This window comes from Thamnophis sirtalis, unplaced genomic scaffold (assembly GCF_051295495.1).
Source record: "Thamnophis sirtalis isolate CommonGarterSnake01/CBP01778 unplaced genomic scaffold, rThaSir2_p1.2 scaffold_1, whole genome shotgun sequence".
Lineage (NCBI taxonomy): Eukaryota > Metazoa > Chordata > Lepidosauria > Squamata > Natricidae > Thamnophis > Thamnophis sirtalis.
Genome location: NW_028261381.1, coordinates 173,206,574 through 173,231,441, shown reverse-complemented (window position 1 = coordinate 173,231,441; position 24,868 = coordinate 173,206,574). Strand labels below are relative to the sequence as shown.

Genomic DNA, 24,868 nt, shown 5'->3' with positions numbered 1-24,868 from the left:
TCCCCCATAATGCTTTACAGCAGCGGTCCACAACTGTTTTGGCTTCAAAGACTGGCAGTGGGGGAGAAAAAGGGGATGGCTTTCTGCACGCAACCTAATCCTGCACATGCGCAAATAAAGTTTGGTGCGCTTGCCCACCGCATGGGTGGACTGGTTCCCAACAGGCCGCGAATTGGTACCCATCCGCAGCATGGAGTCAGGGTACTCCTGCTTTACAGCACTCTTGCGGCAGTTTACAATGTAGAAACATCATTTGCATATTGTCCCCTCAACAATCTGAGTCTTTGTTTGACTGACCTCGGAAGGACGGAAGGTTGAGTCCACCTTGAGCCAATGAGGATTGAACTCCTGGCAGTGGGCAGGGTTTGCCTGCAACAGCAATAGCACTTAGGCTTATACAAGGTTTCACAGTGCTTTTATAGTCCTCTCTAAGCGGTTTACAGAGTCAGCGCAGTACCTCCAACAATCTGGGTGCTCATTTTACCCATCTCAGAAGGATGGACGGCTCACCTTGAGCCGGTGAGATTTGAACTGCTGAACTGCTGGCAATCGGCTGTCAGCAGAGTTAGCCTGCAGTACTGCACTCTAACCCCTGTACCACCAGGACTCTCCATTCCATTACAACAACATAGGTGTGTCTCCCCCCCCCAACCGTCCCCCAAGCTTTTTAAATCAAGAGTCTTTCCATTTAGAAAATTACATGTAGATATTTTTTATCCTCAGTTTTTGGGAATAAATCTGGGCATAGGAGTTGTTTTCTTTTTTTGCTACATAGAAATAATTGACCGTCTGCCCCCGTTCCCCCCAACCTCTCAGACTGTAAGGCCTCAACTGATATTTTAAAAAAGGTGGTTAGACAGATTGACCAGTAGCAGAAGCTATGATAGTTGGCAGAACAGTGAATAATGATACCTTATATGATAGTCTTTCACTTAATTTGGCTACTGTTCAAAGTTATGCCACTGAAAAAAAGTGACTTGGGACCATTTTTGACATGATCATTGCAGCCTTCCCACAGTCACGTGATCAAAATCCAGATGCTTGGCCGCTGACATGCATTTATGATGGTTGCAGCGTCCTGAGGTCAGGCGATCCCCCCCTTTTGTCATTTTTTGACAAGCAAAGTGAGTGCGGAAGCCAGATTCACTTTAACAACCATGTTACTAACTTAAGAGCCCGCAGGGATTCCCTTAACAAAATGTGGCAAGAAAAGTCGTAAAGGGGGGGCAAAATTCACTTTAATGTCTGGCTCAGCAACGGAAATTTTGGGCTCAGTTGTGGTTGTAAGTCAAAGACTATCTGTACATTTTAAAAAAAATTGGGGAGAGGGGCTGGCTGACAAGGTGAAATTATTGTCTCTGTTCCTCCCGACTGGTAAAGGTTAGTTCAGTGACTGTAAACCTTTTGGACTCACTGTGTCCACCTAGCCTCTGCTGGCGTGTCCTACACTTCACCCTCACCCTGGACAAAATAGGCCCCTCTGGACCTCCTCTCTGGACTTTCCAGATCTTCTCAGACGCCGTCCAAGGGTACCCTCAGAAAATAACACGACAACGCTTGTGCCGTTTTCAGAGGCTGCGTGAGAGCAAGGCCTGCTCGCACAACTTCCAGAGAGTCGGGAGACCTTGCCTGTCACCAAAAAATGGCATGGCATGTCCCCTGTGACACATGCCCTGTAGGTTCGCCATCACTGGCCTGGTGCTTGATCTTAGAAGGATGCAATGGATCTTCAGCCAGCAGTTCCCAAGACCACATGTGGTTTCTCTTCTCCAGGTGGTTGGCGCCAAGGTGGTGACCAACGCTCGTAGCCCGGGGGCTCGCTGTTACGGTTTTGTGACAATGTCCACAGCTGAAGAAACTACCAAATGCATTGCCCATTGCCACAAGACGGAGCTGCACGGCAAAATAATCTCAGTGGAAAGAGTAAGTGGGGCCTCCCTCCTTCCTCGAGCCCCCAGACTGGTGGGAAAACAACCCGTCGCTTCAGTTTTTCTGATGATGCAATATAATTTCAGGCAAAGAATGAACCTGCCACGAGGAAGCTTCTGGACAAAAAGGACAGTGAGGGGAAGACTGAAACGTCCTCTGGGGATAGGTAAGTTCTGCAGTCTGTTTTGCTTTTCAGTTTATTAGATGTGTTCCTCTACCCCACTCTCTTCAGAAATCACTATCAGACGCAGGAAATCAGGCACCAGCTTAAGAGTTCAAAAGCATTACGAGTGTATTTCATGCTATCTATTCACCAGAATCTGACGATCTAATGGTCAAGGCAAATTGGCATCAGATAAGAGTCAGTGTACTTTTTAAGTCCAGACTTGGAATCTGGCATCCATTTTTGGTTGCTATGATATAAAAAAAGATGTGGAGACTCTAGAAAGCGTGCAGAGAAGAGCAACAAAGATGATTAGGGTACTAGAGACTAAAACACATGAACGGTTGCAGGAACTGGGCCTGGCTAGTCTAGTGAAGAGAAGGACTAGGGGGGGTGACATGATAGCAGTTTTCCAATATTGGAGAAGCTACCACAGAGAGGAAGGGGTCAAGCTATTTCCCAAAGCTCCCGAAGGCCAGATAAGGAACAACTGACCAAGGAGAGATTCAACCTGGAAATAAGGAGAAATTTTCTGACAGTGAGAGCTATCAACCCATGGAACAAAAGTTGCCTTTGGAAGTTGTGGGAGCTTCATCACTGGAGGCTTTCAAGAAGAGGCTGGACTGTCATCTGTTTGAAATGGTACTATAGGGCTTCCTGCTTGAGCAGGAAGACCTCCTAGGTCTGTTTCAACACTGTTATTCTGTTACTTTAGTCTGCTGTTTATTCTCCCCCTTATACTGCTGTGAATTCCAGAGGTGTCTGCCTGAACTACTTTCAGATATTATCTACCATTGATCCAAAATATATTTTGCCCCTCATTGGCCTGGCAGTGGACCTTATATGTCTCTATCTAGGTCAGTGTTTCTCAACCGTGGCAACTTAAAGACATGTGGACTTCAACTCCCAGTATTCCCCAGCCAAAATGGTTGGCTGAGGAAGTGTAGAAGTAGAAATCAACAGGTCTTAAACTTGCCAAAGCTGAGAAACATTGGTCTAGGTTATCTTCTTTACAAATAGTTCTCAACTTAGAATCACCATTGGAACCAGAATTTCAGTTACTAAGCAGTGTGGTCATTAAACAAGTCATGTGGCCAAAACCAATTTTATGACCATTTTTACCCTAAATCGATAAGTGCACCCAGTTTCCCCCATTGGTTTCGCTGTCGGAAGAAAGCTGGGAAGGATGCAGATTTTGATCATGTGACCACAGGATGCTGCAACACTTGTCAATGTGAGCTGGTTGCCAAGCGCCCAAATTCCAATCATGGCTGCAGTGATGATGTGGCAGTCATAGTCAGCCCAACCCACGTCACGGGGTGGTGGTTGTGGGGAAAATAGAAGGAGGGAAGAGTATTAGATGTGTTAGCCGCTTTTGAGTTGTTTATAAATAAAATAATAAAGGTGGAATATAAATTAATTAATTAAAACACCCAGGTCTGCTCTAAACATTCTGAACTTGACTGCTTTTTCAGGGCTTCCAGTGCGAAAAAGAATGAAAAATCTGATGCAAAAGAAGATAGTAACAAAACGGATGAAAAAGACGAAAAGGGGAAAGAAGAGCAGAAATCTTCATCTGCCGATAAATCTAAGACTCCCAAATCAGGTAATTTATTACTGGAGTTGGGGGGGGGGGAACCCCTAAATCGATGTTTTTCAACCTTGCCAACTGTAAGATGGGAAGACTTCAACATCCAAAGTTCTGGGCTGGTTGGGGAATTCTGGAAGTTGAAATCCACCCATCTTTAAAGGTTGCCACGGTTGAGAAACATTGCCCTAAGCCATTCACTGCTGGCTTCTGCCATCAGTTGGACTGTCATCCAATCTCTTTGCTTCTGCGTAGGGGGCAAAGGGACAGAGAGAACCGTGATAATGGATAAGTCCAAGGGTGAACCAGTTATCAGGGTGAAGACCACATCGCGATCAAAAGAAAGAGTAAGTGAATAGCTTTCCTTGTCACAATTGCTATTTAACAGATTTTCTGAAAGCAAGGGAAGGAAATAGGACAGTTTTACTGTTTTATCTTTGAGAAGTTTTATATCGTTGTTTCTCTTTCATTTGCTATACAGAGTTATCGAAACCTCAAGATTCCCCCCCCCTTAATCTTTAGAGGCGTTCATTGGCCGCTCTTATAAAAATCTTAACCAATGAAATAAAAATCATTAGATAACTGAAATGCGATGATCTACTTTGACACCTGGAAACTTTTTTTTCATTCCGAAAAGTTTCATTAAAGGTTATTGATAGGTAAAATACAAAAGTTAAAAGGAGAGAAAGGTGGAAAAGGAGATAAGAAAGAACGGAAAAAAGGAACGACTTCCAACCTTTTAAAGTACAGTGGAATAAAAGAAAACCATTACAGCCTCAACCTTTTACTTTTACTTTCTAAATACTTCAAGCCTATAACAACAAAGTCACTCTAATCATAAAAAGCTAAAATTAGAGTTTCAATTTTCCCCCAGATTTGAGTACAAAATCCATCAGTGGTTTCCAAATAGAAACAAAAACTATATAAATTCTTTTCTCTTTAATTCAAATGGTCAAAATCGACCATTTTCTCTGCCAACCCCTTAACTTTTGCCATCCATTCTTCTGTTGTGGGGAATTAAGTGTGTCTTTCCATCTTTGTATTTTGGAAACTTGATACTAAGAAGTAAACATCCTTTCACCCTGCATAATGGGGAGATCAATGTGAAACCTTTAAGATTCTTTATTGAAGTTGATTTTGATCATTACCGGTAAGTCTTAAGCAATCTCTGGAACTTAAGATATATTATCCACTTAGCTTTTGTTAGCCGCTGCTAATATCAGAGTATAAAAATTACCATTGAAGGGATATTTGCCTTTATACATCATTGATCAATTTGACCATTGCACACCTGATAGGCCCATCCACCCACCTCCCACCTGTAATTAGCTATGTCGTTTTTACTTCAGACATGTTAATCGATGGAGGCATAGCTCCTGTTGCTTCCTTCCTTATCGAGCACAGCTTGGGCTACTCATCCCCAGGGAATAACACTGAGCTGTCCAGCTAGTTCCTCATTGTTCATGTCTATTACAGCTTGAGGCAGTTACGTGCAATGGCCAAATTGATCAATGGTGTATAAAGGCAAATATCTCTTCAGTGGTCGATTTTACACCGACAATGTTAGCAGAGGCTAACGAAAGCTAAGTGGATAATATCGCAATGTCTGTCTCTTCTTTTATAGCTACACCTGGAACTCGTATTTTTAGGATAGTTCACTATATACATTTATAATATATATTTATTGTATAATCCTGATTCTCAAAGAAAACATGAAGAATAGTTGCAGGAATTGGATATGAAAAGAAGGACTAAGGGAGACATGATAGCAGTCTTCCAATATCTCAGGGGTTGCCACAAAGAAGAGGGAGTCAAACTATTCTCCAAGGCACCTGAGGGCAGGAGAAGAAGCAATGAGTAGCAGAGAGGCAGAGCCACCTCTAGAGCCGAGACTGAAAGACAGACATTTCGCTTGATCTTCCTTTTCCTTTTCAAACGTGACCCTTCCTTTAATGAGTTAGAAGTTGCAACTTTGTGCTGTCTCTTGGAAATACAGAGCGAGAAAAGTCAGGATCGCAAGTCAGAGAGCAGAGAAAAGAGCCGAGAGCGACAAGGCTCCGCACCATTCAACAAAACCAGAGACAAGCGACCAAATGAAGAACAGCACCGGTGAGACCTACAGGCTAAAGGAAGGGGCTCAATCTGTGGTTGTGTTCACGTTCTTTGCCTTTTTTTTAAAAAAAAACAAAACCTGTGTCATATTTACCGTATTTTACGGAGTATAAGACGCACCTGGAAATCTGGGTGCATCTCATACAACGAATACAGCATTTTTTGCCTCCCAAAGCCCCGCCCCTTTCACCAAAATGGCTGTGAATAGCCTTATGAAGGCTTTCAGAGAACTTCTGGGGGCTGGGGAGGGCAGAAATGAGCAAAATATGGGCCTTTTTGCCCCCCCCTCCCCCAGCAGCACTCTGTAAGCCTCCATAAGGCTTTGCATACAATTTTTTTTTTTTGACAAAAACAGGCCCATTTTCGCAAAAAAGGCGCCATTTTTTGCTCTTTCCACCCCAGGAGCACTGTGCAAGCGCCCCCTCTCCCCCGGCTATTCATGCCTTTTATTTGAAAAAAAAGGGCCCGTTTTCACAAAAAAACAAACTGTTTTTGGGAGGTTTGCAGAGTGCAAAAAAAACCCCCCACCTTTGAAAAGCTTTTTAACTGATGAGAATTACATTGATCAAGTGCTGTGCCAGCAGAAACAAAGTCTTAAGGTTTGTCAGTGATTTCCTTCTCCAGTACATGGATAAATACACCTGGAAACATCTACCTACCTACCTACTCTCTCTCTCCCTACCTATCTATTGTATTTCTCCCTCTTTCTATTTCTCTCTATCTCTCTACCTACCTACCTAAGAGCCGAGGTGGCTCAGTGGTTAAATGCAGCACTGCAGGCTACTGCTAGATCAGCAGTTCAGCGGTTCAAATCTCACCGGCTCAGGGTTGACTCAGCCTTCCATCCTTCCGAGGTGGGTAAAATGAGGACCCGGATTGTTGTTGGGGGCAATATGCTGACTCTCTGTAAACCGCTTAGAGAGGGCTGAAAGCCCTATGAAGCGGTATATAAGTCTACTGCTATTGCTATTGCTATTACTCTCTCTCTCCATACCTATCTACTGTATTTCTCTCTATATATATACATATACCTCTATCTACCTACCTACCTACTCACTCACTCCCTACCTATCTACTGTATTTCTCTACCTCTTTCTATTTCTCTCTCTCTATCCCTCTACCTACCTACCTACGTACACACTCTGTCTTCCTACCTACCTACTGTATTTCTCTCCCTCTCCCTCTATCTACCTACTTTTTTAAAAAAAATTGCCTCTTCAAAACCTTGGTGCGTCTTATACTCCGAAAAATACGGTACTTACAGATTTCTCTATTTTGGGTTAAACTATCATAAATGGCTGGGGAGATTCTCAGTCATCCAGATCATGGTTGTCTCAAAAGTGCTTTTCAAGAGGCAACTGGACTTTCTTTGGTTTTTTTCCTTGAAAACATTTTGCTTCTAATCCAAGAATCCGAGAGAGGGAGGGAGGGAGGGAGAGAGAGAGAGAGAAAGAGAGAGAGACTAGCCAAGTTACTCAGCCAACGTTGATGCCTAAGGCACATTAGAACTCACCATCTTCTGGTGATTGGTCCAAAGTCACCCTGTGAGCTTTCATGTCTAAGGTGGGACCAGAACTCCCAGTCTCCTGGTGATTGGCCCAACATGAAACCAGCCAGTTTTGCTGCCTAAGGTGGGACTAGAACTCACCACCTTGTGGTTGCCTCAGCATCACCCAGGCGTCTTTAACGCCTAAGGTGGGAACAGAACTTACTTCCTCCTGATTTCTAATCTAGTACCTTCACTACTATACCAAACTGGCTCCGTGTGCAAACTACCTTTGTGAGAGTGGAGGTGACATTTCCTTCTCCCCAGCCAGTTCAGCGTCAGGAAGGTGGCCAAATGGGGGGCTAGGCTTCCTCACTTGCTCATTCCTCGAATGGGGAATCCTGACAGGAGGAGCCGAAAGGCAGAAACAGCCTGCTGACCAGAGCCAACCGTCTTTTCTCCACCTCACAGCGCCGGTGACCGTCGAGAAAGACAGCGCTTGCGCTTGCAAGCCATCTGGGAGCAGGAGGAGCGGAAGAGGTTGGAGATCACCCGCGAGAAGCTGGAGTTTGAACGGGCACGCCTGGAACAGGAGCAGATGGAGCGGGAGCGGCTGGAGAGAGAACGGATGTACATTGAGCATGAGCGGAGACGAGAGCAGGAACGGATCCAGCGGGAGAGAGAGGAACTGCGGCGGCAGCATGAGCAGCTGCGCTACGACAAGGAGAGGCGCGTGGCCCTGCGGAGGCCGTATGACATGGATGGCAGGTGAAAGTCACATTTGCAACTGTGGGTCAGGTGAGAGGCCCTTGGTGGTTTCCTTGCAGACCTCTCATCACCCAACTAGGTATCAGTGCAAGAAGGGGGTGGGGTTTGTAGAGAGGAGGAGGACTGAGGTGTCCTTGGTGTTCTCTGAGTTTGGTTGTTTTCTTGCAGACGTTTCATGACCCAGCTAGGTAACATCATCAGTGATAGAAGGGAATGTGGGGTTTGCTGCTTTCTTGCACTAATGATGTTTCCTAATTGGGTCATGAAACGTTTGCAGGAAAACAACCAAGCTCAGGGTACCCACAGCCCTCCTCCACGTCACTCCCTTCTAGCACTGATGAGGTTATCTAGTTTGGTTCATGGAATGTCTGCAAGGAAACAAAGTCAGAGGGCACCAAGGACCCCACAGACCATTTCTTTCTCCTCCTCCTCCTCCACAAACCCCACTCCCTTCTAGCACTGATGAGGTTACCTAGTTTGGCCATGAAACGTCTGCAAGAAAACAATCAAGCTCAGAGAGCACCAAGGACCCCCTCATTTCAACCCTGAGCTACAAACATTCTCCTTTATTGTGAATCAGGTTTCATCCCTTTATATTGGATCAGGGTAGCAACTTATGAGCCGAGGTGGCGCAGTGGTTAGGGTGCAGTACTGCAGGCCACTTCAGCTGACTGTTATCTGCAGTTCAGCAGTTCTAATCTCACTGGCTCAAGGTTGACTCAGCCTTCCATCCTTCCGAGGTGGGTGAAATGAGGACCCAGACTGTGGGGGGCGATATGCTGACTCTGTAAACCGCTTAGAGAGGGCTGAAAGCCCTATGAAGCGGTATATAAGTCTAACTGCTATTGCTATTGCTACTAGGAGATCGGGGGGGGGGGGAGGTTTTTTTTTAGGCTGGTCTCTTGACCTCATGTTGCTTGCAGGAGGGATGATCCCTACTGGCCAGAAGCCAAGCGGATGGCAATGGACGATCGTCACCGCTCTGATTTCGGCCGCCAGGAACGGTTCCATGACTTTGATCACAGGGAACGCGGACGGTACCAGGGCCATCCTCTAGACAGGTAAGGCAGCGACTGGAATGTTTCGTTTCCACTGTTTAGGGAAGGTTTTTTGTTCAACCTCAAGCGTATCTGCAGAAAAGTGGACCATGGGTAGTCCTCACTTTACGACCAAGTTACTATTGACCCCCCACAAAAGGTACATAATGCCAATTTCAAAGTCCTCAATAACCACATAGACCACACACCTCATGGTCCTGTGATCGCATTTAAGCCACTTGGCAACTGACTGGTCATTGTGGCTGTTTGCAGCATTCCAAATCATGTGACCGTAAATTTCGAGGGTTTTTTTGGGGGGGGGGCTGGTTTTCAGTGTTTACTTCTAGTTTCCAGCAAAAGAGCCAAGGTGGCGCAGTGGTTAAATGCAGCACTGCAGGCTACTGCTAGATCAGCAGGTCAGCGGTTCAAATCTCACCGGCTCAGGGTTGACTCAGCCTTCCATCCTTCCGAGGTGGGTAAAATGAGGACCCAGATTGTTGGGGGCAATATGCTGACTCTCTGTAAACCGCTTAGAGAGGCCTGAAAGGCCTATGAAGCGGTATATAAGTCTACTGCTATTGCTATAAATGCTCATCGGATAAAAACAGATTTTCTTAATAAGCACCACATTCACTTAATGACCGCTGTAATAAAGGTCTAAAAACAAGTTACAATCATGTGACCTTTTTCATTCCAAACTCAATTATGGTCACAAGTCAAGGACCACACGTATTCCTTTTTGTTTAAATTGAGGCAAATGTCCTTTAACAACCCACCTGCCCCGAAGTTAGGAGTTCACAAATTTAATTTAATCTTATATAAATGTTGTCACCTTTTTTAATTGTTCTGCTTTTGATAGATAGGGAGAAAGTGCATGGTTCTCAACTTACGTCCACAATTGAGCTCAAAATTTCTGTTCTTAAGATATTTGTTAAGTGAGTTTTGCCCCATTTTACAACCTTTCCAGCCACAGCTGTTAAGTGAATCACTGCAGTTGATCAGTGAGTGACATAGTTGCAGAGTGAATCTGGCTTCCCCATTAACTTCACTTATCAGAAGGTCATAAAAGGGGATCACATGACCTCAGGGACAGTACAACCGTCATAAATATGAGTCAGTTGCCAAGCATCTGAGTTTTGATCACATGATCATGGGGATATCATAAAGGTTATAACAAAAACAGTCCTTAGTCAACTTTTTCCAGTGCTGTTGTAACTTTGAACGGTCACTAAATGAACTGTTGTAAGTCGAGAACTACTGTAGTCTCTCTCCATTTGGCTTCATTATCAAAACGACTGTTAAGTTCGTGGAGTAAAGAGGATTTATCTGGGGCCACATAAAACATATAAACTAGTTAATGTATATAAATAACAAACTTATTTTGTTCTCCTGTGCGCTGCTTGGGGAGTCCAAGCATGGGTTAACTTGGTCCATTAGCCTAGAGACTGAGTTATGTAATTGTTGACCACGCCTCCTCTGATTGGGATAGTTCAGTTTTTTAATTCAGTCCAGCCGAAAGAGAGGTAAAATAATTTGCTCTAGGATAATAGACAAAATTAACTCATTCTTCAACTTCGGATTCGTCACTGTGTTTGACTGATTATTTGTGGAAATTGGCGAAGCACAATTCGTATTGTCTGACTGTTTCGGCGGGCAGCAGTTCACTGTTAGCCTCGACCTCATTGGAAACTTTCAGCAAGCTTCTTGAGGCTTTCACGGCCGGGGAAACTATCGCCTGCAAAGGATTGCAGCCGCGCGGTTTGACTTATGTTCGTGTTGTGGATGAGAATAGGTCCACCACTCTCCATTTCGCTTGTGACCGTGGTTGAGAGTCGGTTCGCCAATCTCGTGCCGGTTGGGATGGGTGCGATCCACTTAATCCAGCGTGATCTGTCCCAGAGTGGCTTCGTCGCTTTGCCACTGCCCCGCCAGTTGTTGCTGCTATGTTACTGCCACGATAACAGGATCGCTGAAGGTCTCTGGCAAGGAGCGTTGCCCATTTTGGAGGCGAAATTGAATTTCGTGCTGTTCTTGCTGCTGGCAGCCATTTTGGGAGCCGTTTGTTTTCGCGCTAAAAAGCATCCGGAAGGGGCACAACTTGCAGTTCGTGCCCGATTTGCGGTGATGCGTCTACAGCCTTATCTGTGCTTGTGGAAGTCGGTTCGCTGCTATTCCGCTTCAGCACACACGGTTGTCCTTTCGATCTCAGCAGCCTGGGCTAGCTTCGCTATTTGTAGCAGCGTATTCACTCTGATATTTGGACATGAGCTTGAGCCTTTCAACTCACTCTCTCTTCCTCTTAGTTATAATGGCGGATCATCCCACCTCCGGAGGCAGTACTGGGGCTTCTACCTCTTCCCCGCTGTACTCTGAGACCGTCGAGGCCAGCACTAGGGTGGGCAGGGCCACCATTAGGGCCTCTAGCCATAGGGTTTGCGCTTCATCTGCGGCTCCAGATAGGGCCGCTAAGCGCAAGGACAAGTCATCGGCCAAGGCACCCGTAGTCACCAGCAGGTCGCCTTCCACATTATTGGCCAAAGGCCCTTCTCCCGGTTCTTCCCTGCATTTGGCAGGGATCCAGGGTTGGTCCCCTGATCTCCCTATTCCCCAGGGGATAAAGTTCGAGGAGGGGGGGTTGGGGACCCAATCTCTCCCTGGCCTTTCTGAGATTATCCCAGCCTCAGCACCAGCACCCATGCACTCAGGTCCCACGGCTACTTTTACACCTACAGCTGCGGGGCTCAGACCTGAGGAAGGCCCCGAGTTCAGTCTTCCTCCCCGAGCTTCAAAATATGATATCAGCAGCCATCTCACAGGACGTGGATGCGGAATTGCATCGCAGGGCCCAATGGCCCATGATACTTAATTTATCTAGGGACCTCTCTACCTCCAAGGCTGACCCTCTATCACCCCTGCCCTCGGTATACAGCGAGGGTTCGGTGCTGGGCGAAGAGGAAGAGGTGGCTGACCAAGAATTTTCAGATGACGAGGGCCTAGTGCAGGACAAGCCTACCTTTTCTGGGTTGTTTTGTCCACCCTTATTTAAATCACTTTTATATAAGGCTAAGGCTACTACCAACATGGGGGGGGGGGGGCGCTACCACACAGGCTACTGCGGTGGGGCTTGACTCTGCAAAACGTTTTGCTGAACAGGTGCAGGAACAGGATGTCATTCCCTTTCTAAAACTGTTCCTTGACATTGTCCAAAAACAATGGACGCAACCAACTGCTGTCCTTCCACCTAGTAACGGTGACAGGAAGCTCTATACTTCCACACCACAACTGGATGGAATCCTTTAATTCCCTACAGTAGACCTACCAGTAGCGGCCTTGGCCTCCCCAGCTTTGATTCCGTCCAAAATTTCGGAAGATCTTAAGGCTGAGAACCGTAAGGCCGAATTGGTCATATGTAAAACGCACCAGGCAGCTGGGTGTTGCGAGCTGCTACGGCGGCCTCATTTTTCAATAGGACTTCATTGGTCTTGCTCAGGTAGCTACAGGCCAGGCTTGCTCCTGATGATATGTGCCTCCATCAGGATGTCAACAAACTGGTGGCAGCATTAGAGTTTTCTTCTGATGCTACCCTCAATACGGCCAAGTTCACGTCTCGAGCGGTAGCATCCAGTGTGGCATCCCATCTCCTCCTTTGGCTACGCCATTGGCAGGCGGACGTATGCTCCAAATGGTGCCTAGCATCCACCCCCTTCAAGGGCGGGCCTCTGTTTGGTGCCGCGTTGGACCCTAACTTAATCGAGACTAGGGACAAATGTAAGGTGCTCCCATCAACCAACAGATGCACAGACAGGAGACAACAACCTTACAATAGACAGCAGTCCTTTCATGCCCAGGACTCTGGGTATAACACAGTTCCATATATTCCCAGTATAACAGGTCCTATACACAGACACAGGACAGGGCCAGGGACCATTCCGATGCCAGGGATAGATTCCGTCAACAGAGCCAGCAACAGCCTCAGGCCTGGCGGCCATTTCATGGTGCCAACAACCGGTCCTTTCGTAGATACCGGTGACTCGCACGGGGTGGGGCCTATTGGTGGACGTTTAACAGCCTTCGTTCACCAATGGGCAGAAATCACCTCAGATGCCTGGGTCATCCAGACCGTGAGGCTGGGCCTCACTCTAGAATTTCTCTCTGTCCCCCCGAGGTGTTTCATCAGGTGCCCCAGACCCAGGTGTCAGGTAAAGAGGCGTCTGATGGACACCGAAATCCAACGTCTACTATCAATCAATGCCATAGAGACGGTACCACAAGGGCAGGAAAGACAAGGTTTTTATTCTATTCTGTTCCTAGTTCCCAAAAACCCGAGAGGATGACAAGCCATCGTAGACTTGAAATGGCTCAACCTATACCTGAAATATCAGAGGTTCAAGATGCAATTACTCAAAAGCATCTTATCCTGCTTACCTCAGTCGACATGGCGTACTTCCACGTACTGATACATCTGGCACATCGAAGGTTCTTGCGGTTCCAGTTCGCGGGACAGCATTTTCAATATCGAGCCCTGGCATTTGGCCTGTCATCGGCCCCAAGAATCTTCACAAATTTGCTGGCGGTGATTGCCACATCTCTTTGGTCACTACCCATAAGAGTCAACTGTTATCTCGACGACATCCTGGTCCTGTCCTCATCCCGGAACCAGAGAGATCAAGACCTGCAAATCACAATCGACACTGCAGCGCCATGGCTTCATCCTGAACTTTCCAAAGAGCCACTTGCACCCGACCACGTCTCTCTTACACCTCGGAACCATCATCAATTGGGAGCTGTGCGAGGTGTCACTATCTCAGGAGAGACAACAAAGCCTGCCGACCCCCGGTGAGTCACGTACTATCACAGAGGTCGATACCACTGGCAGTTCTTTCCCAGCTTCTTGGGGAAATGACCGCATGTATAAACATTGTTCCCTGGGCACGGTTCCACACATGACCACTCCAATGGTTCCTACTCCCCTTCCAGAGAGCCCACACTAGTCTCTCGCAAACCAGGGTACAAGTATCATCCAATGTGTTACGGTCGCTCCGGTGTGGACATCCTCCAAATTACTCAAGGGATGTCTCTTTGGGTGGAGAGCCCATGTCTTGGACCGAGTAGCACAGGGACTTTGGACTGCACAGGAACTTTGGAACAGCATCAGCTGGTTAGAACTGCAGGCCATTCGGCTAGCTCTCCATGAGTTTCGGGAATTGGTGACGGCTGACCAGGTGTTGATCCTCACTGACAACATGGCCTCCAAGGCTCATGTCAACCGCCAAGGAGGCATGCGGTCCAAGTCCCTGATGTTGGAAGTGGAGAGGCTCTACCATTGAGCAGAGAACCATTTGCTATCGATTCGGGCAGAGCACATATCGGGCACAGCCAATACGGAGGTGGATTGGTTGAGCAGGGCCACGGTGGACCAGGCAGAGTGGTGGCTCCATCCAGCCCTATTCCAGGAACTGTCTCGCAGGTTTGGTCAACCTGAAGTGGACCTCTTTGCGCAACCTCACAATTCACACCTCCCAAGGTTTTACACCAGGTTCCACGGACCGGGGGTAGAGGGCACCGATGCGCTTCGCAATCCTTGCCTGGAAGGCCTCCTTTACGTCTTCCCGCCTCTCCCAATCATTCCACTTGTCATCTGGAAGATTCTAGCAGAACTGGTGGAAGTTCTCATGGTTGCACCGATGTCCCGTCACCCTTGGTATGCCGACCTCATCCATCTGTCCGTCTCACGCCCGTGGAGAATTCCGGACAATCAGATACATCTCTCCCAGGGGATTCTCATCCATCCGAACCCACAATTATTACAGTTAGCTGTGTGGCACGTGAACGGGCTCTCTTGACTCAACAGCGATTCTCTGACAAGTCATTGACACAATCCAAGCGGCACGACATCCGTCCACAACTCGCATCTATGAGGCCATCTGGCAGGTCTTCTGCAGGTGGGGCTGCACAACCGGAGTTGACCCACTCACAGCATCCGTACCACAGGTACTAGGTTTCTTGTAGATGGGCATGGTCAATGGGCTGACACCCAACACCCTCCGCCGCCAGATTGCAGCTCTATCGACTGTTGTTGGGGACGGGCAGGACCGCTCCTTGGCTCAACATCCAAATGTTCGGTCATTCCTAAAAGGTGCCTTGAACCTCAGGCCGCCAGTAATCCACCGTAACCTGATATGGGACTTATCCCTGGTACTTAGGGCCCTCATGATGGAACCATTCGAGCCCATCCGCACGATGAGCATTAGATTGTTGACCCTTAAAACCGTCTTTTTGGTAGCTATTACATCAGCTAGGAGGGTGTTGGAGCTGTCAGTGCTGTCGGTCCGCGAGGACCTCTGTATCTTCCATCCGAATAGAGTCATCCTACGGTTAGACCCGGCATTCCTCCCGAAAATTAATTCATGGTTCCACAGGGCCCAGGAACTTATCCTCCTGGACTTCTGTCCGTAGCCCTCACACCCGCAAGAGCGACGGTGGCGCCACCTCAATGTTCGAAGGGCGCTCCGTCGCTATGTGAAACATAATGCGTCACTCAGAAGGTCAGAGGCACTATTCGTGTCTTTTCAGCCAGCATCCATGGGACAGAAGGTGTCATTGAATACCATCGGACGCTGGTTGAAAGCGTGTATTGCCCTCGCTTACAACAGTCAATCCAGACCAGTTCCCAGGCGCATCACCCTCCCCCCACTCCACCAGGAGTGCGGCCACCACAGCGACTTGAGCGACGCAAATCTCGGTGGAGGACATTTGCAGGGCGGCGACTTGGTCATCTCCGTCGCCCTTTATCAGACATTATAAAATGGACATGTATGCCTTGGCGGAGGCTTCCTTTGGGTGGTGAGTCTTGCAGAGGGTTCTATCGCCACCTAGGGCCCCTGACCAGCCTAGCTCCCGCCCTTGAGACTCATTGCTTTGGCATGTCCCATGCTTGGATTTCCTGAACGGTCCTTCTATGTGCGCTGCGAGGGGAATTCAATCCCGCCCTCGGCTTCGGCTGGTCCGGGCATTGGACGCATTGTTCTGGTTACCTGTTTACTCGTCTTCACGTTCCGAACTGGTTCTGTTACATCTCTTGGATTGGCTGAGCCTTCGTACAAAACTGAACTATCCCAATCAGAGGAGGTGTGGTCAACAATTACATAACTCAGTCTCAAGGCTAATGGGCAAGGTTATCCCATGCTTGGATTCCCCTCACAGCGCACATAGAAGGGGCCGTTCAGGTAAGGCAACGGTTGTTTCTTTTTATATTTTTAATTATCTTCTGGGGCCTCATTACTGGCTTTCCAGTGGGCTGCAGGTTGGACAGACCTGGTTTAAGTTTGTCACAAGGAGGATTTGATTGTTCAACCATATTAGCTTTCTCCTCTCCTCCATCCCGGAGCCTTTCCTCTGTCCAGCTGCCAGTCTCTTAATCCCTTTCCCATCTCCTTACTGTAAATTACCGTATTTTTCAGAATATAAGATGCACCAAAGTTTTGAAGAGGCAAATTTTTTAAAGTTTTTGCACTCTGCAGACCTCCCAAAAATGGTCCATTTTTTTGTGAAAATGCCCCCCCTTTTTTTTTCTTCAAAAAAAGGGCATGAATAGCCTTAGGAGGCTTGTAGAATGCTCGGGGGGGGTGAGCAAAAAATGGCCCTTTTTTGTGAAAACGCGTCCGTTTTTTGTCAAAAAAAAAAGGGGGGGCATGAATAGCCTTTAGGGGGCTTATAGAGTGCTCCTGGGGGCTGGGGGAGCAAAATTGAGCAAAAAACTCATTTCTGCCCTCCCCAGCACCCAGGAGCTCTCTGAAAGCCTAAAGGCTATGCACGGCCATTTTGGTGAAGGGGGCTGGGTTTCAGGAGGCAAAAAAATGCTGTATTCAGTGTATAAGACGCACCTAGATTTTTGAGGGAAGTGACAATTCACATCCCAACGTGTTATGATGAACATGATTTTTAAAGACCAAAGTTGTTAAATTAACTGCAGGGATCTATTCTCTCCCCCTCACCCCCAATTCTCCCTGAGGAGGTGTAATGCATTAACCCTTTTATTGTGGACAATCTGTTTAGTATCATTCCTTTCAACATGAGCAATATAAATGATACCTACTCAAATTTGTTCATATAAAACAGAGAAATGTTTAGATTGAACAAGAAAGACATAGATGAAGATAGAGATAAAAATGAGGAGTTAGACATTTCTTGTTTTTGTATGTTTGAACAATATAATGATGATTTAATTTTGATAAGTGTGATAGAGATTACTAAAACTGTTATTGTGAATGGGATTAATATGAATGATACTCAGAACCAACTCTCTTCACACACAATATGGATGTATATTTAATATATATGTATAGATATATATTTAAAAAACCATGGCTGGCTGAGGAATTCTGGAAGTTGAAGTCCACAAGTCTTAAAAGTTGCTAAATTTGGAGACCCTTTTGTCTAGAAGAAATTCTTTCCTCAGTTGCTAAGGACTTGGAGAGAAAGGAGGGTTCCTGATTAAAGGGCCTAGCAGACCACGTGGATATTAATATATAATATCCTCAGCTTGAAATATATAATTTAATATAATATCCCAACTCTGAACATTTCAAATGTTCCAAAGCAGAGTAATGTTCAGGCGAAGTTCAAGCAATACCATCAATTTAAACCAGAACTGGGACCACAATTTCCATTGCTAATGCTAATTTATTGAGGATCAATGCAGGTCAAAAATTTGACATGACTGTGTTTTTTTCCCAGGAGAGAAGGGTCACGGGGGATGATGGGAGACCGAGAGAGGCCGGTGAGTCATGTTCATTGTGCATTTGATAGGATGAAAGCTTGACACTGAGGACAGTCAATCCCTGGGATGACTTGCCTTCAAAAGTTGTAGGTGCTCCAATACTGGAGCTCTATGGAGGTTCTCAGTCATCCAGGTCCTGCTTGTCCCAAAGATGCTTTTCTGCAAGAGGCAACTGGACTGTCTTTGTTTTTCCTTGAAGACGTTTTGCTTCTCATCCAAGAACGACCGGGGGGGGGGGGGAGGGTTGGTCTATTTTGGGGTGGTATAATGTCTCCTGCCTTGAACAGGGGATTGGTCTCTTCCAGCCCTATGATTCTGTGTTATCTGCCATTCCTAAAAAAAAAAAAAAGCTTCAGGTTTCAATTTTATACACATTTTTCAACATGTTCTGAACCAACATAAATATCTGGTTCTAGAATTTCTTAACCCGCTGGAGCACTTTGGAGAAAGCACCAGTGCTTTGCAGCTCTTGAAAGCTCTAAAACCTTTTAAAAGTCCCAATGCTTCAGGCTGTTTTCTTAGTTCAGTGGCTTGTGAGCTTCTGGTGTTTCCTTTAGGACCGTGATGGCAAACCTATGGCACCCATGCCACAGATAGCTCTGTGGGCATGCACACCGACATCATTTCTGGAGCACCAGCTGGTCTTCGTGCGTGCTGGAGCAACAAAAACCAGAAGACCAGGGGTCTTCAGGTTTCCAAGTGTGTGCATGCGCAGCGGCCACCTGGTCTTCCAGTTTCACCAGCCGGGGGGGGGGGAGGGGTAGGACTCATTCCGGTTTGGCCACTCAGTGCCGAAAAGATTCGCCGTCACTACTTTAGAGCAAATGAGTCACCAGCAAAACGAGCTTGTTGAAATATCTGCTAGAAGCTTTGTGTCGCTCCCCTGCCTTTATCTTGAAGTAGGGAACTTTGCTGCGTGGCTTCAGAAATCTCTGCCTGCACCCCACAACGTACCAGTTGGATCATTGCTGTTCTTGTCTCCTTCCCCTCTTTCAGCACTATGCAGAGGAACGTCACAGGGATCCAGATCGCCACTCCAGAGATGGCTGGGGCGGCTATGGGTCGGACAGGCGCATGAACGAGGGGCGGAGGATACCTCCACAGTCCCGGTGAGTGGCTTGCAGGCGATCGCGTTCAAACAGCGTCGAGTCCAGAAAGCAGTTAAGTTTACGAGCAGAACATAGGCGCAATCAGAATTTCCTTGGTTAAGCGATCTGGTCATAAGGTAACAACGGTATCATTTAGCAAAGGCAATCCCCGCAGTCCCGCTGTTAATTGATTCCCTCGGTCGTTAGGTGAGGCAACTTCCTGCCAGCTTCCCACAGCCAGTGGGAAAGCTGACAGGAAGTTGCAAGCCCCAGGCCTGCAGATAGGCTGCTTTTGGGGGGGCAGGGTGGGGGTTGAAGGGGAGGATATACAAAATTTGCCGTGTGGGTTGGTGGAGGACATACCGTATATACTCGAGTATAGGCCGACCCGAATATAAGCCGAGGCACCCAATTTTACCACAAAAAACTGGAAACGTTATTGACTCGAGTATAAGCCTAGGGTGGGAAATGCAGCAGCTACCGGTAAATTTCAAAAATAAAAATAGATACCAATAATGTTTTTGAATATTTATTTCAAAGAAAAACAGTAAACTAGCGGTGTATTCAATGAAATACCTCACTCACCTCATGATGCTGATGTCCCGCTGTGATGATGATGTCCCGTGCAGCCGCGGGAGCGATGTCCCGCCTCCTATGACACACGGCACAGTGATTCCTATCATTGGATCACTGTACCAGAGGAAGTGGGACATCGCTATGTGGCTGCTTGCCATAACAAGGAGGAGGTGGGACATTGTTGCAGAGCGGCAGGAGGGGGAGAAAGGGGAATCGTAAGACAGCCCTGCATTACATTAGAACGTGAGGAGGGGGGATGGTGCGGTGCGCGCTGCGTGGCAAACTGACACAGAGGGAGGGGAAACTCACAGGGGCGCCGGGCCATTCACGAGCGTCACCCAGCGGCATGGCCCCGCCCCTTTTTCTCCTCCATTTCGGGCAAATTTTTCACTGACTCGAGTATAAGCCGAGGCGGCTTTTTTCAGCCCAAAAAGTGGGCTGAAAAACTCGGCTTATACTTGAGTATATACGGTAAGTGGTGCCCTCATTGGTTGAGGAAAGTGGGTGAGAGTTTAACAGAATAATAGAATTGGAAGGAACCTCCGAAGTGTTCTAGTCCAACGTCCTCTACAGGCAGAAGACCCTAGAGACCATTTCAGACAAATGGCTGTCCAGTCTCTTCTCGAAAACCTCCAGTGCTGGATCGCCTACAGCTTCTAGAGCAAGCGGTTCCACTGGTTAATTGTTCTGAAATTCCTCCTTAATTCCGGATTGCTTCTCTCCTTAATCACCTTCCATCCTTGGCTCCTTGTCCTGCCTTCAAGTGCTTTGGAGAATAGGGTGGCCCCCTTCTTCTTAGTGGCAGCCCCAGCCTGATGTGAGTGCTCAGGGCCTGGGGGAGGGTTTGAGACTGGAGGAGACCATTCTACAACCTTCCCTGCTGGCTTCCCCATTGACTCTCTGGGGTCAATGGGGTCATCAGGCAAGTTAGCAAATGGTGATTGCGGGTGCACTTGGCAAACAGGTATGAGTTCAAACAGGTTGACAAGCACCCAGGTAGCTTCACATGACCACAGGGACACTAGGATGGCCCAAATTCCTGAGGACCAGGCATAACTACCGTTGGAGTTATTAAGTGGATCCAGTGGTGGGATTCAACCGATGTAACAACCGGTTTGCTCTGCGCACGGGCAGTGCCTTTGAAAACAGCCCAAAAACTTACCTTCTACTGTAGCTCACCTCCCCCCCCCCCCCCCCCCCGGTGAATAAGATACCTCAGGTGCGGCAATCCATCTGCCACGCCTGTCAGCTGGGCTTCAAACAAAGGGACTATAGATCAGTATAGCGCAGAATCCCACCCCGGGCGAATCAATGTATCCCCCTGTGGGCATTTCTTGCTGGAAAAGACTTGAAACTGGCAGAAAACATTGTAAATTGCTGTCATGTGACTGAAGAACGCTGCAGCCGGGGTTAAAGGTGAGTGTTGCCAAATCCCTAAAGTGCAGTCATGTGACCACAGAATTATATGCTGCCATTGAAATTCCAAAACGGGTCATAAATAGCTCTTCAAGGGTCCGTTGAGACTTCAAACAGTTGCTAAGCAAGTGGATATTAAGCGACTCTTCCTATAGCTGGTTTGTTTATGCGCTAATCAAATTTCTACATCTCCCATTTACAAATAAAACGGTAAAATGACATCAAGGCCCTAATTCAAAACAGAGTTCAAAACCAGATTAAAACCTCGTTAAAAAGAACAGTTGCCGAGTTAAAAGCCTGACGAAACGCCTTCAACTCACCAACCACTCCAGGGATTCCATGACACTTTTAGAGAGAGACACAGTAATTGAGCTTTCACTCCCGTATTCTTTTGCCTAAAGGGATTAGGGAGACTACAAAGAAGCGAAAACATTCGCCCTTATTCCAAGCCATTTGTTAGTTTTTGAAAACACAACGAATATGGTTGCGAGACCAAGATTTCCCTTCCACTCACTCACAAGTCACACCAGTGACCTAAGCCTCCCTATATCCACCTTCTGCACACATGAAAATGAGTGAATGGAAACACACACGGGACACACAAACACACACAGCATTTCATTAATAAAACTTTCTGGGATTCCTAAACAAAGCTTGCACTGAAAAACTGGAAGCTGCAAACAAGAATGCTATGGCTATGGATTCATATTCTCTCTCCCCCCCCCCTCCCCTCAGACACACACACTCACTTACTCACTTACTTTCAGGCCAGTTGTCAAAATAACTGGAAGGCAGGAGAAGTCAGGGCTGGCCTCATCGTGGACCATCATGGGAACCTCAGGAGATCTCAACTCAATCTCTCTGGGTAGCTTTCTAAAAAGCAACATTTTTAAAAAAACATTGGTAAACTCGGTGAAAATGGTGCAGAGAAGGCAGCTGCTTTCTTTAGCGTTTACCAGTTCTAACGGGGAGGGAGGGAGTTCGGCTCATCCAAACAAGTGTTTTGATATGGTAGCATTGGGATACTGCTGGGCTATCAATATGATTGATAAATAGAGTGGACATAATGCCAAGCCTCTGAACGGTGCCTTTTTGTTTTTTTAGAAAAGTATTTTTAAAACCTGTTAAACATTTCCCGTATAAGCTCTCTTTTCTGTGGGTAGTTTTTACGACCTCCTGAACTTGAGAGCTTTCAGGATTATCTTAACGTGTTTTGAGAAACCAGTTTACCACTTGATCTAAGTCAGGGGTCAGCAAACTGCGGCTCTGGAGCTGCATGTGGCTCTTTTGTCCCTCTGCTGCAGCTCCGTCACCAGTCAGCGCCACAATTTTGAGAGGAGCTTCCGGGGGGGTGGAGGAGGAGAAGCACAGTGCGCTAGGAGAAGACTACGGCAAGGGGAGGGTTTTCCAGTTGTCTCCACAATTGATAGGTCTTTCGGTTATGACAGGTAGAGGAAAAAGGACGCCGCGCTAGAAGGAGACTCTCTGGTGGGGGAACTGAACTTCTGGTCAGCTCCAGCATTGAACAGGGGGCTTCCGGTTAGGACCTTTGTGGCTCCCGGTGTTTTCTTTTCTGGGGAAAACGGGTCCAAATGGTTCTTTGAGTGTTTATGTTTGCCGACCCCTGGTCTATGACAAGCTCCTTGCCTTTCAGAGATGGACGTGACTGGGGGGATCACATCAGAAAATTTGAAGGCCACCCCGGTCGCTCTTGGCCAGGCAACGATGATGGGGGCCCACCAGGACGTGAACATGAGCGATGGCGAGGTAATTAGTTCTGTTCCCTTCACAGCTGTATTTTCCCTTTGGGAAAACTCCTGTTGTTGTTTAGGCTTTGGGGATGGGACATAGGCAAGGTTGAGCCTTCCAGGATCCTATTCTGTGCGGAGCAGAAAAGCCAAGGAAAGAAATATCTATTATGTCTGCTTCTTTATTAGCTTTCTCCATTCTTCAGATTACAGGTAGTCCTTGACTTACAATCGAGCCCGAAATTTCCATTGCTGAGCAATGTTTTTGCCTCATGTTACAACTTTTCTGTGCCACAGCTGTTAAGCGAATCACCGCAGTTTTTAAGTTGCCAACAACGGTTGCGAAGTGAATCTGGCTTCTTCCCCCACTGACTTGGCTTATCAGAAGGTCGCAAAAGGGGATCACGTGACCCCAGGTCGCTGCAACGGTCATCAATACACGCCAGTTGTCACATTTCGCAGTGCTGTTGTAACTTCCAACAGTTGCAAAACCAACGGTTGTGAGTTGAGGAGGGCCTGTATGGTCTCCTAAAACCATCATTTCCACAATTTTTTTTTTTAAAAAGGGCTTTCCTTCAGGCTTACTGTTTTTGAAATGAACGGAGTGACCAAGGAGGATTTGAAGAAATGTAGAGTCATTTCTTGAACATTGTTGAGCTGACCAATCTTCCTTTTTTTGTGTGTGTGTCCTTATGTGAATAGTGCTTTGTGTCCTCTGGGTAATGTCCAGATATTCTCCCCCCTTTCAGCTCTCCTGTCCCAGGGCAGCCAAGCCTATTGTGGGGGCACAGCAAGAACCCTATGTCTGTTCCTTCTCTAGTTGGGCTCTTACATCTGGGCAGAAGGAGAAACCAGTTGGTGCAACTCAAAACGGCTTTTGGGAACGGTATTTATAGTCAGACAGGATCCTATGAAGGAAGCTCTGTTCCCAAAGCCTGATAGGTTCAGAAATTAACAGAAGGGAATATCTGTAGCTTGTAGTTCAGGCTTAAACTGTGGACTCCTTGATGGTGTCTGATCTTGGTGATTTTGTTGCAGACGTTTCATGACCCAGCTAGACGACATCATCAGTGATAGAAGGGAGTGTGGGGTTTGCTCTTATGTAAACACAGAGCAAGTGGAATTTGCCACTACCGTATTTCCCCGAAAAGAAGACAGGGTCTTATTTTCTTTTGACCCCCGAAATAAGCGCTTGGCCTTATTTTCGGGGAGGTCTTATTATTTTTGAGGTGCAGGAGGCGGAGAGCATGGTCACCTCATGGCTGCTACTCTGTTGCAATATTTTCGGGGAGGGCTTATTTTAGCGCATGCGCTCAAAAGCCCGATTGGGCTTATTATCCTGGGAGGCCTTATTTTCGGGGGAAACAGGGTATCAACTCAGACAAACCATCCAACAGTAAGGAGCAACCTCATTTAAGGAACTGCCAAAAGGAAAACACCACTGACAGGGCAAGACTGTGTGCAGGTAGTCCTCAACCTACGACTACAAAGACCAGCTGGCCGGCATGCCGGAACCCAGAAGAGCAACAGGCGATGGCTTGCGTGCCCACAGAGATGGCTCTGCACGCCACTTCTGGCACACCTGCCATAGGTTCGCCATCACAACCCTACACCATTCTGTCCAATCTCTTCTTGAAAACCTCCAGTGATGGAGCACCCACAACCTCTGGAGGCAAGCAGTTCCACTGATTAATTGTTCTCATTGTCAGGAAAATTCTCCTTAGTTCTAGGTTGCTTCTCTCCTTTGTTACTTTCTATCCGTTGCTTCTTGTTCTGCCTTCAGGTGCTTTGGAGAATAATTTGACCCCCTCTTCTTTGCGGCAGCCCCTCAAATACTGGAACACCACTATCATGTCACTCCTAGTCCCGTTATCTCTTTGGGTCATGAAACGCCTGCCAAAAACAAGGGCTTCACAAGTTCTGAATTGCTCTCCTTCCGAGGGTTCCTTTCCCTGTTCTGTTCAGATCGAGGAGTGGAGGAAACCTGACAGATAGTTTCAGAGCTATTCAGACCTTGCAAGTGTTTGAATTACTCCCGTCTTTTCTAGGTGGGGGCAGAGAACGGCGTGGCCACATAATGCCGCGAGGTGGAATGTCTGGGTAAGAAGCCTTCAGCCTTCTGAATTCAGAGTAAGGTTAACCTTTTCTCATTATGCATTTGACTTACTAGCAAAACTA

At 47.1% G+C, this 24,868-nt stretch overlaps 1 protein-coding gene across 3 annotated transcripts in view; it reads left to right on the top strand.

The window, feature by feature from the left end:
• LOC106550501 (scaffold attachment factor B1) overlaps positions 1–24,868 on the top strand; it is a 40,051-nt gene that overhangs the window by 14,234 nt on the left and 949 nt on the right. For 2 of the 3 annotated variants that reach the window (XM_087703325.1, XM_087703324.1), the window contains exons 10-20: positions 1,774–1,923; positions 2,016–2,095; positions 3,568–3,698; positions 3,936–4,027; positions 5,677–5,789; positions 7,750–8,046; positions 8,970–9,107; positions 17,820–17,862; positions 18,859–18,971; positions 22,597–22,709; positions 24,739–24,790. In XM_087703325.1, coding sequence (XP_087559451.1) covers positions 1,774–1,923; positions 2,016–2,095; positions 3,568–3,698; positions 3,936–4,027; positions 5,677–5,789; positions 7,750–8,046; positions 8,970–9,107; positions 17,820–17,862; positions 18,859–18,971; positions 22,597–22,709; positions 24,739–24,790 — 1,322 coding nt within the window. Of the gene's footprint in view, positions 1–1,773; positions 1,924–2,015; positions 2,096–3,567; positions 3,699–3,935; positions 4,028–5,676; positions 5,790–7,749; positions 8,047–8,969; positions 9,108–17,819; positions 17,863–18,858; positions 18,972–22,596; positions 22,710–24,738; positions 24,821–24,868 lie in introns of all 3 variants that reach the window. The other variant, XM_087703326.1, reaches the window with a different exon arrangement.